This window comes from Vanellus vanellus (assembly GCF_965231255.1).
Source record: "Vanellus vanellus genome assembly, chromosome: 7".
In the NCBI taxonomy this organism is placed as follows: Eukaryota; Metazoa; Chordata; class Aves; order Charadriiformes; family Charadriidae; genus Vanellus; species Vanellus vanellus.
The window spans coordinates 38,406,815-38,423,088 of NC_138912.1; the positions used below are offsets into that span (position 1 = coordinate 38,406,815).

At 48.7% G+C, this 16,274-nt stretch overlaps 1 protein-coding gene across 2 annotated transcripts; it reads right to left on the minus strand.

The window, feature by feature from the left end:
• Positions 1–3,683: 3,683 nt before the first annotated feature.
• Positions 3,684–14,326, minus strand: PLA2G12B (phospholipase A2 group XIIB; the record flags this gene model as incomplete). Of its 2 annotated transcripts, none has more annotated exons than XM_082486455.1 (4): positions 3,684–3,802; positions 6,388–6,553; positions 8,115–8,191; positions 14,092–14,326. In XM_082486455.1, 4 exons carry the CDS (start codon positions 14,324–14,326, stop codon positions 3,684–3,686), a joined length of 597 nt encoding a protein of 198 aa, XP_082342581.1. The 2 variants fall into 2 exon arrangements, with proteins under 2 accessions (XP_082342581.1, XP_082342580.1); XM_082486454.1 differs by having other exon boundaries at positions 8,103–8,191.
• Positions 14,327–16,274: the final 1,948 nt, after the last annotated feature.

The following is a 16,274-nucleotide window of genomic DNA, read 5'->3' on the forward strand; positions in this document are numbered from 1 at the left end:
CACAAATCACCTCAGCAGTATTCCATTTCGCAGATTTATTTCTTCTGGTGACTGAGATTCCAGTGAGGAATGGACATTTGATGGGCTGGGAGTTTCATGATTTTTCTAGATGGCTTCATGGCTGCTTTTCCAATTTAGGAGTATGTGTGTGCGTGTGTGTATGCTAGAATAAATGAAAATCTTTCTATGATGATAAGTAGGTATAAGTGGAAAGACACTTTTCATGTGTTATCTGACCATATGTGAAAGAAAAAGAAATTTAAAACCTCCTTCTTGCATCCGTGCATCTCCTGTTTCTGCTGATTCATGTCTGCATTAGGACCACACGGGCAATTTCCCACTGTCACTTCTTTGTTCAGGCAGCCCCTGCTAAATATACTTGTTTTGATAAAACAAGAGCTGGGAAATGAAATTAATTAGCTGATGCCTTCTGGAGAGGCAACTGCTGTTTTTTTGTTCGTGTGAAGGGGACGTGGGGGAGTGGTGGAGAGAGAGGTTCATTTCCTGGCTTATTTCAGTTATTGTGCACATTATTTGGTTCTTCCTGACAAATTCATATGAAGCAGCCTTTCCACTCTGAAGCTTTTTAGTTAAATAATCTGTAAGAGTAATGAGGAGGAAACACTGCTTTGTGTGGCCGTGTGAATGGAGCAGTCTGGGAAGGTGTTTAGTTTGCTCTGCAAGCAGGATAGTAGGTCTACTATCTGCCACTGCCCTTTGGCCATTCCTCCTCTGATGTGGAGGGGATGCCTCCTAGGCACAAACATAACCATTTCTCAAAGTCTTTTAGCTCTCCCCAGTTTACCTCTTGCTTCCATCTGTCGTCTTTGTCAGCCTGACATGAAATCAAAGGCCACACTCATCTGAGAGCCAAGGGGTTGGTTTGTCTGGTTAATTTAATCTGCCGCACCACAGAGTGGGAGCAAAACGCACTGCACAAGCAGGCAGTGCGTGTGCGAGAAGGCAGCATACCCAACCAGTGCTCCCGAGGGTCCGACCAGCACTGCCAACCACAGTTCAAAGTCCAAGCTGTGTCAGTGCTGCCCAATGCGTGCTACCTCTTTCTCTCTTAGGATGCAAAGTGAAAGTCTGAACATTGGATGTCCAGGAGTAAACACCTATTACCTGCTGCTGTAGTCCCTGCTCTTGTGCCCTCGGCAGAAATGCAGAGATTGCTGTTTGAGGAACCATTACTGGGAGAGGGCATGCTGGCTGAATGGGTTGAACGTCAGCAAGAGCTGCAAATAGTCCCGTCAATATACAAAGTCAACAGGAAGCCGTTGGGTGAGCACAGTTATCTTCTTCCTGTTCACAGCAGGGTGGAGATGAAGATGACCCAGAGTTTGGGCGTTGACCTGGGGAGTCCCGTGATCAGTTGCTTCAGTGGCTATATAACCACTGAGTAGCAGGAGTGGCACAAAGGGGAAGCGATTTTTAGTTTGGCTGCAGAAGTTTTACTGTAGTTCACGCACTGTTTTTCTCCTATGCAGGATTATCTGGTTGTTTTCTTGAGTCTCTGCCACCACTTGAAGTTTCAAAAGTTTCCTTGTAGAGCTACTCATAGGGTTTTTCTGATTACCACAGCTTAACTTTGTAGTGCTTATTCAGTAGCTGCCCTGTGTGCTGCAGTCTGTAGTGTTTTGGGATGGTCTGAAAGTGTGAAGAAATTATGATTTATATTAGTGGTGTCTCCACAGCATTAGTGTGTGGATAGATTTTGTTCAGAACACTTCAATTTGTCTAGTGTATATCACCATCTGTCATCGGTTGCTTGGCCTGGCTTTAATCTGATATCACTTCAACTATAAAACGTTTTAAGACATTTGCCAGCCAGTCAGCTATTGAGTGTGGACAAGGTAGTTTTATTTAAAAAAAAAAAAAAAATTGTCATTTAATCATAAGAATGTGCTCACATTTACAACTGGCAACAGGCACTATTTCACCAATGAAACATAAAGTTTGGGAAGTGTCTGGAACATGGAATGTTTCCTTCCCATCCCTAGCCAAAAGTGTGTATTTCTTAGATGGATAATCAGAATGTCTGTCTAGCCTCATGCTTTGATAGACAGACACTGCGATGAACCTTGGCAATGCGGTATTCACTCTCCAGTGGCATTAGCACAGTTAGGAAAGGATGTCATTGCATCTAATCAGCGTAAACTAAGGTCCTCCTTAATGGAAAACATCCCAGTGCACCTCATGTGGTCACTTCCATTTTCCTGGTCTTCATACCTGTGGGCTGTTGTTGTTTCAATCTATCTGGGACCAGATGAATGTCTCGTTGCTGTTCACTGTAAAGCAAATATGACTGGCGAGAACAGGAGTACAGGGCTTAAATAATTTATAGCTCCATGCATGCATTTAAACACAAACTAGGAGAAAAGTAACTAAGACAGACTCTTTCCATTCTTGTTAAATTACTCTTCTGTAGTCTTAACTTTTCTGTGGCAGATGGAAGAACATAACCATAAATATGTTTGCAGAAGACACTGAAGTATTTATGTGGCATGGCACGCGCACCCAGTAGCAATTTCCTTTCAAAAAGAAGCACAGATGAAAGCTGTCTGCAAACGTTATATGTAGATGAAATTCCATATACCTCTAAATTCTAATTTCGCATGCAATAAAAGCTCCTGATAGCAGATGGAAATATTAACCACGCTTTAGAAAGAATGCTGTTTGAGGCTGCTGATTGCTCCTTGGCTGGCAGTGTCTCTGTCCCACAGAGGTGGCATGTAAGCCCTGCCACCTGACAGATAAGCCTCCAGAATTTTGAATATCTCATCCAAGGCAACTGGGAGCCTCCTCTTTCCCTTGTGCAAAAGATGGAGGTGGATACCCAGCCATTTTGTGTTAAAAAGGGATCCTAAGGGAAAATTATATAGGAGGAAAATAATTAAATAGATCTGGAGGACACTGCAAAAGAAAAGAAGGTTCCTCTCCTGAGACTGTGGGAGAGCGCTGTGATTTCACATGTGAGACGTGATGGGCTTTGGTTCCTTTCTGGTCAAATATGAATTGTGCCTGTATCACAAACGCTTAAAGTCCTTCTCATGCTTACCAAATCCCCAGATGTTTTGAATAGTTTTAGGATCCACCAAGTGTTTAAATAAGCAGGGTTGTCAGGGTGTGTAATGATAGGATGGAAAATGTCAGGGATGGGTGTGAGCAACATGCTGAAAGCAAATTACCCCTCTTCAGTCTGTCACCAGTAGTGGAAAAATGTAAATAGTGTCCATGGACTGGGATTCTCAGGAGCTGCAGAAACCTAATGCCTTGCAGCGCAAATTAGAGAGTTAAGGGGCAGGGGGAGCTAATACACATGTGTCTAAGGCAAACAAGTAAAGCCCCTTATTTATAACCAGTACTGCATGCTGCTTGCCTCTCCTCATCAGTCTGTAGAGAAAATTGGCGTCAGATCATTCAGGCTGATGGACTTGGAAAGGGGTAGGGCTATTGAACTGCATCTGTGGTGGACAGGTGGCATCACTGCCCTGTATTCACAGGCTGTCTCCCCTTTCACAGCCCTCTGCCCAAAAGCTGTAGTCAATGTGTATTGCTTGGCCCAGGGCCCCCCATCCCATGCTAGGCCAGAGGGCTGATAGAAATGACTGTGCTGAAGTGCCGTATCTGAGAGGGGACGCTTGGCAGCAGGTTCATGGAGGCCGGGCATCTGCTCTTCCTCACAATTCATCTCGTTCTTCCTCGTTGCAAATGCAGGCACTCCTTTGGCTGTTCATGAAGGGCCGGCAGCCCAGGGTCCAGACGGCGTTGAACACTGTGTCTGCGACAGATTCACAAGCTGTGGAGAAGGAAAAGATCAGGTAGGTACTCCGGGACGTCTGGGGGCTGGGTGGAAGCACCGTAGCCTGAGCCCCCTGCACTGAGTTGTGTGGTATTTGCAGTTGAAAGCGCGGGCTGTCTTTTTCTCTTTGGGTATTGCATTTTTATAAATCCTGAGGTTCCTTTCTGCTGAACTGAGGGCTGTTTTCTCCCTAGGGTGGCACCAAAATGGCACTAACTTTTCTCCCCCCTAGCCTCCTTCCTTTCTTGCCTCTCAGGCTTTTCTTGTTGATGGATCATTTGGGGCACTGCAAACAGCACTGTTTACCAAGCAGATTTCCCAGAAGACCTCCATATTAGTGCCTTTCCTGGCTCCCTCTCCCCTCAGTTGCCTATAGCCGCTACTAACCAACCTTTTCTGCCTCTTGGGAGTTACAATGCTGGCTGCCAGCCAGCCTGAAAACTCTTACTGTGGTTGCGACAGCAATGCTGTTGATATGGTCTGCCTGACTACTTGCCCCTCCTCTTCCCCAAAACCAAGCCAGAAATTGCTTGTCAATAAATAAACAGGCTAATACTAGGTCTTCTAGGGTTTACTCACTGGCACTAACAGTCATTGCTGTATGCTTAATAGATTTGGGAAGGCCCTGCCTTTGGGACTGTCTCCTCCCATCTCAGCCTCTCCGACTACCTCGCTCTGCTCCTGCCGCTTTAGGAATCTGTTCAGTTGGCAGGCGTTGGAGAGGCTGTAGTGAGTCAGTGGGAAAGCCAAGGCTTTGCTTAACCGGCACTGGCACGGCTGCAGCTGGGATGCTTGTGCCCACGTGAAGGGAGTGCAGCTGCTCTCACCCTGGCTGCTTTCTCTGAGCTCCCGGTGACTCAGTGGAAAGGATCCCAGAGAAGAACTGGGATGGTGGTGGTGGAGGAGGAGGAGGAGGACTGTGTGACAGGAGCTGCTTAGAGAAGCCCTGAGGACAGGGAGCAGCATGTATAGAGCACAAGGCAAGGGAAGGAGAAGATGACTCAGAGGTGTATTTGTGTTGGCAACGCTTGTGCCTCCTTTGGCAACCAAGTCAGAGATGCTGGAGGAATCTGGTCCTACTTGGCTATAGGCAGAGGTGTCTTGGCTCAGCCAAGGAGTGTGGGTGCTGCTCCACCTTAACTCCTTTAGGGTCTGTCTGTTGGCTTTGCTGCTGCAGGCAGAAAGGAAAAAGGGAGGGATCTGAAAAATTGGCAGGGGAAAATCTGAAGAGATAGGAAGAGGTTGGCTGCACGAGAGCCTGTAGATAAGGGTGACCATGAAAGATTGGCTGTACTTGGCCTGTAGCACGTATATCTCAAGTCCACATCTTTGTTTTCTCTTGCTGGCCTGAACAGTCTTTCCAAACATTTATCTGTGACGAGGTAGAAAGCTATCTGCACTAGTACCGGTGTCATGCAGACTTGCCCGTGTGTCCTAATCAGGCTGCACCTTTGGAAAACAAAAGCATATTTAACTATACCTTACAGCAGGGCATCAGCAGCGGGGATGAACCCAGAGGGTCTCGCTGCGGTTAGCTGGGAGAAACTCAGCAGCACCACGAGTTCACTTTGGCATTGTGAATGGGCTCTTCTCGAGGGCTCTGCCAGTTTTTCAGACCAGATCTCTAAATATCTTTAACTGTTTGTGTCATCTGCTGTTGGTAGGTCTTATCTCTGCCTGTCCTGTGTTACTGCTGCTCTGCAAGAGATGGCCACCTGCCTTACAGAGGATAGGAATGCTCTGAAATGGCCCCAGGAGGAGCAGCCTGGGGGAGGCTTTGCTGCCATGGGTGACCTCTGGGAGTGGCAGAGTAGATGTTTCCCCCTCCTCACACAGTGCTTGCTGTTGGCACAAAGGGTCAAGAGGCAGGCTTGGGCTCTCATGTGCGTAACCTTCACAGAGGTTACCAAATGTAGCCTTTGCCAAAAAGCTCTTCTCAAACTTGCGGACTGAGGTTTTTAGAATCAGGCAAAACCAGGGTGGCTCTTGAGCTGCTGACACGTCACTAGAGCTTCGCTAGCATGAGGGCTTCAGAGCAATCCAGATCTTCCCTGCAATGGCTAAGCCACCACCCACGCTGTGGTGTGTCCCTGGTGCCATTGTCATCTCTTATCTGTGAACCACATCCCAGAGAGCCCCTGTCCTTGGCTCTTCCACTTTGTTGGCCCTTGGCCACATACAGATTTCAGTGTGCAGTTTACTGGCTCTGGAAGGCTTTTTCATCTCCCATTAAGGTGTTTGAACTCTTAGGGAGGGCATCCAAGGGTTGAAGGAATTGCTTCTAGGGGGGTTTTGTTGTGTTTTTTTTTCTTCTTTCCACGTGTTTTGTAATGTCTTCCAAATGTAAATAATTTTAGGTGTTTATTCTTGGGACTAAACTTGGGACCGAGTGTGTCTGTGCAGATCTCAGAGTGGTGGCTTCTCACTCAGCTCTGAGCCATTTATGACAAGCGCAGGAGGGATGTGCTGCTCCCTACTGCAGATTTTTGTTTCTTTTGGCAAGGAGAGTACTCCCTGCCCACACTAACCCCTCCCTGCCATTGCTTGTTCCCTCCACAGGGCACGTGAGCTGGGAAGCCTACCTTCCACCTTGGAGACAAACCCGAGGCTGCGCTTGAGGTCAGAGCAGATGGAGTGGAGGCACCAGCGGAACTTGGCATCACAACGGTATTTGTTGGCCCCACAGGTGTCGTAACAAACATCCAGCTGGTTACAGCACTTGGTCATGGCAGGGATGCCCAAATCTAGCTGGAGAAAGAGAGAAAAGAAGTGTCCTTTGGCTGCATCCTGGCCTTTAACTCAAACAGCTGCAACTGAGTGAGGTTTTGCAGGGCCCAGCTGGCTTCTTTTCCAGATGCTACCCTCAATAGCTGGGGCAGAAGGAGGGAAAACACGTTTCTCCCTCACCATGTAAAGAAAGTGGCGACAGTAATGCAGGTCCAATGCAGTATAGACCACATTCCCTTCTCTCCTGTCTGTCACCAGGTATTAACTTCTGGTAGAGAGGTGGGAAACAACCCCTCCATGACCATTTGCTAGTTCTCATTTGTCAGAACTCGCCAGAGAGCTGCCTGTCCTTGCTAGCAGTGGCAAAGGCCCCTTTTCTCTTTCCTCGTTTTCCCACAACCTGACGAGTCCTGCTTTTTGGCCTAATAAATCCATTCTAAGTGTTATTAATGCCTTATTTCTCACAGATGCGCTTGCAAGGCCAAGGACAAATACAGCTTGGTCAGGGGAGTTCTGCTCGCTTGGAGGTAAACAGCAAGCTTAGCTAATAACCAGGGGGGTGATGGGGCAGAAGGCCTGTCTCCTGGAGAGACTGGACTCATTAGCTTGTTATAAATTCTTCCTGGTTTTGGCCCTCCTCATGTAATATTTAGGAGATGAATTTTTTCTTCATTGTGCCTCAGCGCTTATGACTGCCTGTGTAAGGAGGAGATACCGCAGAAATGCCCACAAGGTTTGCAATGAAATGTAGTTTAAGGAACTAATCTACATGAAAAATGGGCTGTAAAGGGAGGGGTTTTCAGACCAGCAATCTGCCTAATTGCTGCAGAATTCATGGGCAATAGTAATGCATGTGCTAAATGGTAATTCCTGCTTTTCGAGCCTCCTGGGAGTGCTTTTCCTGGTGATTCCAATAAGATTTCATTAATTGCCTTTAAAATAATGTGTGGGTGCAGTATTAAAGCCCGCAGGTTTATTTCAGTGCTTGGCAGAGGCAAAAAGCATGGGAGGGGACGGATGGCCAGGTGTGCAGAGTGGATTCAAGTATTGCTGTTTGTGTGTTATGCTATGTCACTGAGCTGCCCAGCGCCGAACATGTTCCCTTTCCTATCACAAAGGCATAGCATTGATCAGGGCCTTGACAGAAATATGTTTCTCTGCACTGGTGCTCTGCTTGGCCACGTAACCCTTTTTCTTCTTCTGGTGCCAACCTGCTCAGGAAACTTTCTTTTTTGGTATCTACTGAGGCAACCAGAGGGACAGGCCAGTCTTTCATAAATGTAACTCCTGTCTATGTGATTCCTGTTTCATGGCCACCAGCAGTTGTGATCTTAATACCTCCCTGACTGACATGTTCGCCTTACTTGCTGTCAGCAGGCAGCCATGTCTTTCGGCAGTCCCAATATAAGTGATATTTCCTCCCTTTACCAGAGCTCTGGCTTCAGCTGTGAAGAGAAGCCATCACACCGTGCTTAACACAGCTAAGCCTTTTCCCTCCCCAATATTATTATCTGGTTACTGTGATTAGAGAATCACATCATTTAGGGGTTGTGGGTATGACAGTACATACACTTTCGGGTACCTTGAGCCCCAGAAAATAGGAGCTACAGCCATTGGGTTCTTGGGGTTTGTAGTGAGGTCGCGGCATTGGAGCCTTCCCTGAGAAAGAAAGGAAAAATGTTAGGAAAGCCAATCTTACCAAAAGTAGCACCAAAAAGCTAGGAGTGTCAGGCAGCTTGCCTCTGGTCTGCATCCCCAAACACTTCATTCTCCTCCAGGAGATGCAGAGAGTGAAGGATAGGTGCTAGAGCTGGCTGAGACACTGGCCATGCTCTCAGCTCGGTTCTGTTGAGGCTTTAGAACCTGACTTAGCTCATAGCTCCTCTGGTATGGCCACTGGAGCACTGTGTTGTATGTGAACTGAGTCCCCAGCACTTCTCAAATGTTTAAACTGGGCTGAGTCCAGTCCTTAGGTCTGGGACTCTCCCCGGCTCTTGAAAAGGAGCAAGTAGAAGGGGCAGGTGCTTAGAAAGGGGCAAGTAGAAACTACTAGCTTAGCAAGGGGATTTCCTTCCATCCTCAGTTCACTCTGAGGGTCGGTGAGCTATGGATCTCTGCAAAATTGTGCTAGACCTTGCATGTCTGATCTTGCTTGGAGCAGGAGGAAGTCTTGGTCCGTTTTCTGCATGTGGTGATGCACTGCCACATTTCACAAATCGTTTCTATCCCTTTTTCTCTGCCCTCCCATAGTATGCTTCTTAATATGCATAGAGGAGCAAGAATTTCCTCTGTGAATAATTACTTGACCAATGTAGAAGGAGTCCAGTAGCTTTAGCAGCGATTTAATCTATTTTACTTTGCTTTGAAGGTGTGCCAGCCCTCCTGTCTGCCTGTCAGCCCTTCCTGGGGCTTTGTGTATGGCTGACCAAGCGCTCTGGGTGTGAGGGGTGGGCACCCAGGGTCGGGGTGCAAACTGTCCATGTGGAAAGGAGATCGAACTATTCCCTGCCCTGTCTCATCCTCTTGCTCTCATTCCTACCTCAACCCTCATCTCCATCTAACCTAACACCTCCAATTTGGGGAGGATGAGTCTCCAGGCTGCTTGTGTGCCTTGATCAGCTGTGCAAGGAACAAGGTGAGAGAGGGTTCTCCCCTGGAGAAGCAGTGGAGTCAAGTTTCTCTGTACTGTCCCTTGATTTGTGTTCAGTGCTTGTTCTGTTTCTGTCCCAGCTGGGTTTGTAAAAGGGAGATCCCAAATGCAGAGTGAAGTGTTAAAACAAGACATTTAAACCCTGCTCTGGGAAAACTTTGTGAGCTGTGTAAATGCTCCAACAAAACCATGTGTAAGTTGAGCCTTCTGTAAGTCTGTCACCTCTATGGTTAAGTTTCTGCTTCCCTGAGCACCGCTAGAGAATTTATATAGACATAAAATATGTCTAATTTAGCCCTTCAGGCAGGGTTGGGTTCTTTCAAACTCGATTTCCACTGTTTTCTTATTGTCAGCACTGATAATCATTTAAGACGCTTTCTTCCTTTTTTCTGTCAAGGTACCTAAAGTACCAGTGGTTAATATAGCCATAAAAGTACTTGTGTCCTTGAGAAGACCTCACAGCCAAATCCCTCAAAAAGTCTTATGAGGAAATGTTCCCAGCACCTTCCAAATTAAAAATTGCTGGAGTGGTTTTGTTTAAACAACAGATTTGCAACAAATAAACAAAAAAACTGAAATCTTGTCCAGCTGTGAGACACCAATAGGCAATTTTCTCCTACAGAAATGCAGGATGCACCAAGGATTTAGCTGTCTGTAAGCCAAGATAAAGCTCTCTAGTTGACATTACCACCGGCTTGATGGCATTTGTGTGTGAAGGTATTTCTCAGTACAGCAGCTGCTACTGCGTTTCTACCTTTTTGGCCCCTTTTGAATAGATCAGATCTGCTTCGTGCTCCAGAGGTAATTTTCTAGTGCAGAAAGCATTGTTATTTTGAGCAGGTAGAGCTGAGCTCACAGTAGACAAAGAGCACAAATCAGTTGGTGGCAGCATACCATCATTATAGGATTATCTTAGCACCAAAACATAACTCAAGTCCGTTGAGGTACGCTGACGCAAGGTAATTTCTGAATTCAGGACATGTTGCACATTACGCTATTTTGGTGGTTATGCTACAGAGAGAAGGAATTATGTCTATATATGGTCTGAATCTATAACCCAAGCAATATAACGAGAGAAGGGCTGCACCCAGGTCTCTGTGCAATTCACAGTCTAGTTGCTCTTTTGGAAGGGAGCGAGAATTGGGAACTCAGAATTCAAGTGTTCCTGAACTGAGGCAGGAGGCAAAGGAAAGTTCAAAATCCAAGGTGGATTTTGCAGGATGGGATCAAATTTTAACAACTTGCTTGTAATACTGACGATAAGTTACGTTCCTGCAGCACATTGTCAATTAATGGGATAAGGTGGCAAGTCAGAGTAGGAGTGAGACTGTCTGGGGATATGGAGATAAGTGAGTTTCCAGAGAAAACCTTCCATTAAGCTGAAGTTACAGCTATTATAAGATCTTAGAAAGTTGTCCTAAGAAAAAAAAAATTCACTTGAGAATTGTGGTGATCAACAAAACATTGAACTGCCTTCAAGATGAGCCCTTGTAGCAAGTCTGCCCCCCTCCTCTCTGAAAAACAAAGCTTAATCATTTATAAAGTGCCCCTTTGTGAACTCTTTCTTGACTAGATGAAGTCCAAGACACCACAGTTAACCTCTCTCCTACATCTTGTTTTCTAGCTAACAGGAAGACAAAAGCACAGCAGAAATAATAGGCGTTCCCGACTCTACATGAGCATCGACTCATGTTATTTATTACTTGCCCATCCTTATTCTTTATAGGCACGTCTATGATGGAGAAGGGACTTGGTGGGTGACAGTGGCTGTTTTGCTCGCTGTGTTTCACCAGGGGCCTGTTGTGGTCTGTCTGCTTGCTGCAGGGTAGCTGGGGAGAGATACCAGAGGACAGCTGCAAGAGCAGCAGGACCTGCCCAGCAGCACGTTGAAGAGCCATGCTGATGTGTAGAAGCACAGCATTGCTGAGGAAGCCTGTTCTTTGGAAGAAGATATATTTCAGGGCACTGCCTTGTTGGCATGGCCTTAGAGGAGAAATGAAGTTTGAGTTTCTAATGGGAAGCGAGTTTCCCTGATGCATTTTAATATCTCCAGGCTGTTGTAGCTGTGCCAGGAGACTGGAAAACAACCAACTGGTTAGAACAGCTGCTGGCGATGCAGGAGGTCTCAGACACTGCAGTGCTGGTACACTGGCAGGGGGAAGTGAATGTATTTCTGGGTGAATTTCTGGTCTTTTGGTGCTCCTTGCTATTTTCAGTGGTCCATTGTTATTTCTCTGCCCTAGGCAAGCAGGCTTTGGGCAGATGTGTCCCATACTCACCACAGCCTTTTAGTGCTGTGTTGGAGAGCCTGACTTTGAAGTCCCACAGCCTGGATGTGCCTCCTCATCTTAAGCCCCTTGGGACTAAAAGCTGGGCAAAACATTAAAGTCCTGCCTGGCCAGACAGCTGAAGGAATCGATCAAGGGATTCATTCCCAGTCCAGGCTGTTTACCCCTGAGACTCCCAGAGAGATTTTGTAAGGAGGAGGAGATATTTACCAGCAAACACTAGTGTAACCCTAGTGTCCTGATTTAAGGGAGTAATCCATCAAGTTGTTTGTTTTCAGACCTCGCTAGCTGCTGAAAAATCAGGAGGAGAGTCTTACAGCTAGAACAGCCAAGTGCTTCATGCTCAGCTGAAGATGGATGTGGCAATCACAGGTGAGTCCTGACCTTTATTGTGGCAAAATAAGCTATTATCAGTGTCTCTTGGCTGAAATGAAAGTAAGTAGAAGGCATAATTTTTGCTTCGTGCCTGGGGGAAATGCAGTCAGGCTCTGATTCAGCAGCAAGATGGTAAAGATGGTTTGTGTTCATTCTTCTGGGCATAGACACCTGGTCTCGCTGGTTTAGGATCATCCCTACATCCCCTCCACCTGTAGTTTGCAATGTCTGTGCTAGAGACCAGCACAGGCAAATGGTCTGGGAAGGGTCCAGCGAGACCCTTGGAGGCACACAGGCAGCGTTTCAATAGTTTCCTCCTTCAGCCAGTGATTAATGAGTTGTTCGGCACAGGACAAGAACAGGGCTAACAATGTGCTGGTTTATTTTTCTTTTCAGATAAAGCATTTCTCTAATAACATGCGGAATGCTGTCAGAGAGTAAGCAGGTATTTGCGTCGCTCTGTGGAGATGCTCTTCCGCCTGCCTGAAAGCGCAGGGCCAGGGGCAGGGAGAGCCCCAGCCTCGGGATGTGCCCAAGAGTGACGTCTTCTCCAGGACTTGGTGAGTCCTGAGACTCCCTGAAACAAGCTCTGAATATCAACCTTCCCAAACCTTGCCTTAGGCATGCTGCAGTACCAGCCCCGTTAATCCCTGTTTTCAGTCCTTGCCTTAAGAAGGGCAAGCCTCTTTCTGCTCTGAATTTGGAGCATGGTGCGGACCTAAAGGGAAGTCACACAGCGTGTGACTGCCACAGTGTGGCCCTGGGGACAGGCTGCCTGATGGGCAAATGGCCTCATCCTGTGTGCTGGGGCGATGCCATGGTGTGCATGGGGGTCTCCTCCAGACACTGCACCCCTGGCGCGTGCTGTCATTGACGGGCCCCACAGATGAGCCGTGGCCCTCCTGAGCTGCTGCAGGGAGGCAGCGCTGGCTGGGGAGGGACGTGGGGCCCTGGGCTGAGGGACTATAAAGCTGCAGGGCTGAGAGTCCAGGGCCACTGTGGGTCTGAGGTGATGGCAGAGATGCCTGGCTCCCTGCAGGTCTGTGGGGTGCCTGGCTTGCTGCTCCCTGTTTGCTGTTAGCATGGGACCTGGGGAGCAGAGCTGGCAGGAGCAGGACAGGTATATATATAAAAATTATCTTAAAACAAAACAGTACAAAAAAAACCACCAATAACTTTAAGGCTGATTTTAAACTCTTCTTGTGGTCCCACTTTGGCTAAGGGTGTCCCATATACCCTCTCACCCTGACAGGGAGCTTAGGTCCCAGCCCTGCAGCATCTGTTTCTCCCGGCACAAGGGACATGGGATGGAGCTGGGGAGAAAAGGACTGACAGGCAGTTGTGGATGGGCGGGTTGAGGTGACAGAGGACAACTATTGCTGTGGGGACAGTTATAGAAGGCTGGGGAGAGGACACAGTCTGTAAGAAAACTCCTTGCTGTTCCCAAACAGGTTGTTTCAGCATCAGTACCCTGCTCGTGGCTGGTGCTGCCTGTGGTTCCGCCTACCCAGTGCCCCACAGACCTGCACCGTAGGGACCTGCCCCGCTGTGCCTCTGCAAGCCCTGTCCCTGCCCTGCTCTTCCTGAGATGTCATCCCCTTCGTCCTGCCCCCAGGACAAACCAAACTCTTTCTTTTTGGTAAATCACTCTAAAGTCCAAGTCAAGCAGTGTCTGCCTTGTTCCGCCTTACGTACTAAAGGTTCCTCTATGGTGACATTAGGTCTCATTTGCCTTCCTGTTATCTCCCCTGCTCCAGCCCATGTTATTAGCCAACTCGCAACTGCTGAATAATGACACTCCGAAGGTTGCTGAGATTAGGGCTGCTGGCGGCACTAACAACCCTTCGGAGTCAGGTCTGCACGGGCTGGTCGTCCTCCCCTCGAGGGCTTCACTGCTGACTGTGATCCTTCTCTCCAGGGCTGCAGGCAGCTGGGCAGCCTGGTTACCAGTATGCCCTTGCTGTAAAACCTGTGTCCTCTCCTCTTGCGCCCTGGCACACAGCACAGTGGCTTCAAGAACAGGCTGTTCTTGGTGAGAGGGATAGATGAGGGTTCAGTGTCCCTGTGCTGGCACTGGCAGAGAAGTTGTGACTCTCTGCAGTGACTTTTCTGTGCCGAACAGTGCAGGGTGTCAGGTCATGGATAGGAGCTGGTTGTGGTCTTGGGGAAGGAGAGTGCTGCGTGTGTCTGCACGAGAGGGAAAGAGAGGAAAGGGCAAGGAGCCAGCAAGAGTGAGGTTCACTTACCGTATCGACATCTGTACTGACAAACACCGTTTTTACCCCCAAGCAGTTCTAAGAAGGAGTCGAAGTAGTTGTTAACCGTTTCGAAGCTGTCCCGGATGGCCCCGATGCCCCAGTCTGAATAGAATGACTCTTCTTTGGGAGCTTGGTGAACAGTGTTCTCCTGTGTTGTTTCCTCAGCGCATTGCCCTAAGCCCAGGGTCAGGCACAGAACCGCTGCCTCGAAAAGCAGCCGCATGCTGCAGTCCGGATCCAAGCCCCGCAGTCCTCGTCCAGGCAGATGTGCAGGCAGGGAGGAGTGGGAGCGAGCTGTTGTGCGTAGGAGGCAGGTAAGCACCCCTCTGCCCTGGACTTTAAACACTGCCGAGGGAGCCGGCATGAGGTCACCACAGTCAGAGTGCAAAGTGCACCAGGGAGATTTGGACTGAGTTTGTCTCACAGAGAAACACCGGGGTTTGAGTTTGCACAATCCCGCTGGAACAGGCTCAGCCCCTGTGGCTCCAGAGCTTCAGCTTGCCCAAAAGGGACCGCTCCCTGGGGTGCTGAGCGGGGTCTGCCCAGGTTGTGTGGCACACGGGAGACCCTCTGCATGCCCCACTGAGGCACTGCGTGGGCTGCCCCACTCTCTCCCCTACCTGTTGGGAGGTGAAGAGTATCTCCTTGTCCAAAATTTCTGCAGTTCGGGCAATGGGAGTAATAGATGAGCAGCAGACTGAGGAGAACCCCTCACCTTTTTCCCAGGCCTCCTGGGAACATAATGGGGTGGGATGAGACATCCACCCAGCCTAGCTGCTGCAGGGAATTGCTCCCAGGAAAACTTCTGATGCTGCAGGGATGACACACTTGTCATGTGAAGGGGTTTTCCACGCCTGCACGCCCAGGACAGGCTGCCTTGCAGGAGCATACCCAGGACAGAAACACTGTGTCCTGCTCTGTGCCGTGTCCTGCTCTGTGCCGTGTCCTGCTCTGTGCCGTGTCCTGCTCTGTGCCGTGTCCTGCTCTGTGCCGTGTCCTGCTCTGTGCCGTGTCCTGCTCTGTGCCGTGTCCTGCTCTGTGCCGTGTCCTGCTCTGTGCCGTGTCCTGCTCTGCTATGGCTACAGGGTGCAGTTGGGCCTTGTAGGGGTCGATCCAGCCTCTAGGAGTAGTTTGGGTTTAGAAACACTGCATTCAGGATAACTTCTTGGCATGCCCCCTCCAGTTATAGGACCAATGCCATAGGTGAGTATTTGATGGGACTCCTGAAGGCTGACGTTAGATGGCTGGTTGTTACAGCTTTTGTGTAACGCCAGTGTTGCGGAATTAAACGTGTAGCATAGATGGCCCAGAGCAAGGAAGGGCTGGCACCGACACCCAAGTCAGGTAACGGGCTTGTGGGGGAGCTGCAGCTCCTGGCTCTGGGGTGGGACTGGCCTGCCAGGGCTCAGGGGGCCTGCACTGCTGGTGGAGGTTTCAAAGAAGTTACTCATTAAAAGAAAGCAACCGAATGAACACTAACAGCAAAAGACGATGCAAACCACTGATAAAGAATAGGGAAGGGAAACAGCATGGGAAGGCTCTGGCTGCTCTCGGAAAGGTTTTCGGATGTGTCTCAGCACACACTGCCTCTCAGAAACAGCTGCTCTGCAGCTGTTTGGCAGATTGGCCGATCTCTGTGGACTCCAACAGCCAAGTGCAGCAGTCACTTCTGTTTGAGTGAGGAAGTGGCCAGGCTGTCAGAGACTCTCCAGAGGGCGAAGGGGAGCTGGGCAGCGGGTCTTTCAAATCTATGGCAAACATAAGGGCAAATTCTGGCATTTTATTGTTTTGTAGGAGACTCAGCCCCACTGCATTGTTACTTTTGAAGTGCCAGAGCCCTGCAGAACCTGACTGCCTGCGCCTGTCTACCTACGGTCATGCGTTATGTGCTCCAGACCTGGGATAAGGAGGAGGGACCACAACCAAGTCTTGGTTTCTCAGACAAGTGAGTCAGAGAAGTGGGGAAGAGGAACAAACTAGCTGGTTAGTGCCTTTCCCGTGAAATGGTGTGGAGCTGGAGCCAGCTGCACCCTTCTTGTTGCATCTGTTCTGGTGCCCACAGCTGACTGCGATCTTGCTCAGTACCCCTCAGAAGGGGGTGTGAGCATTCCTCAGGTAAGCAGGTAGAGGTGATTTGGTTGTACAGCCACAAGTGATACCTGTGTGATGTC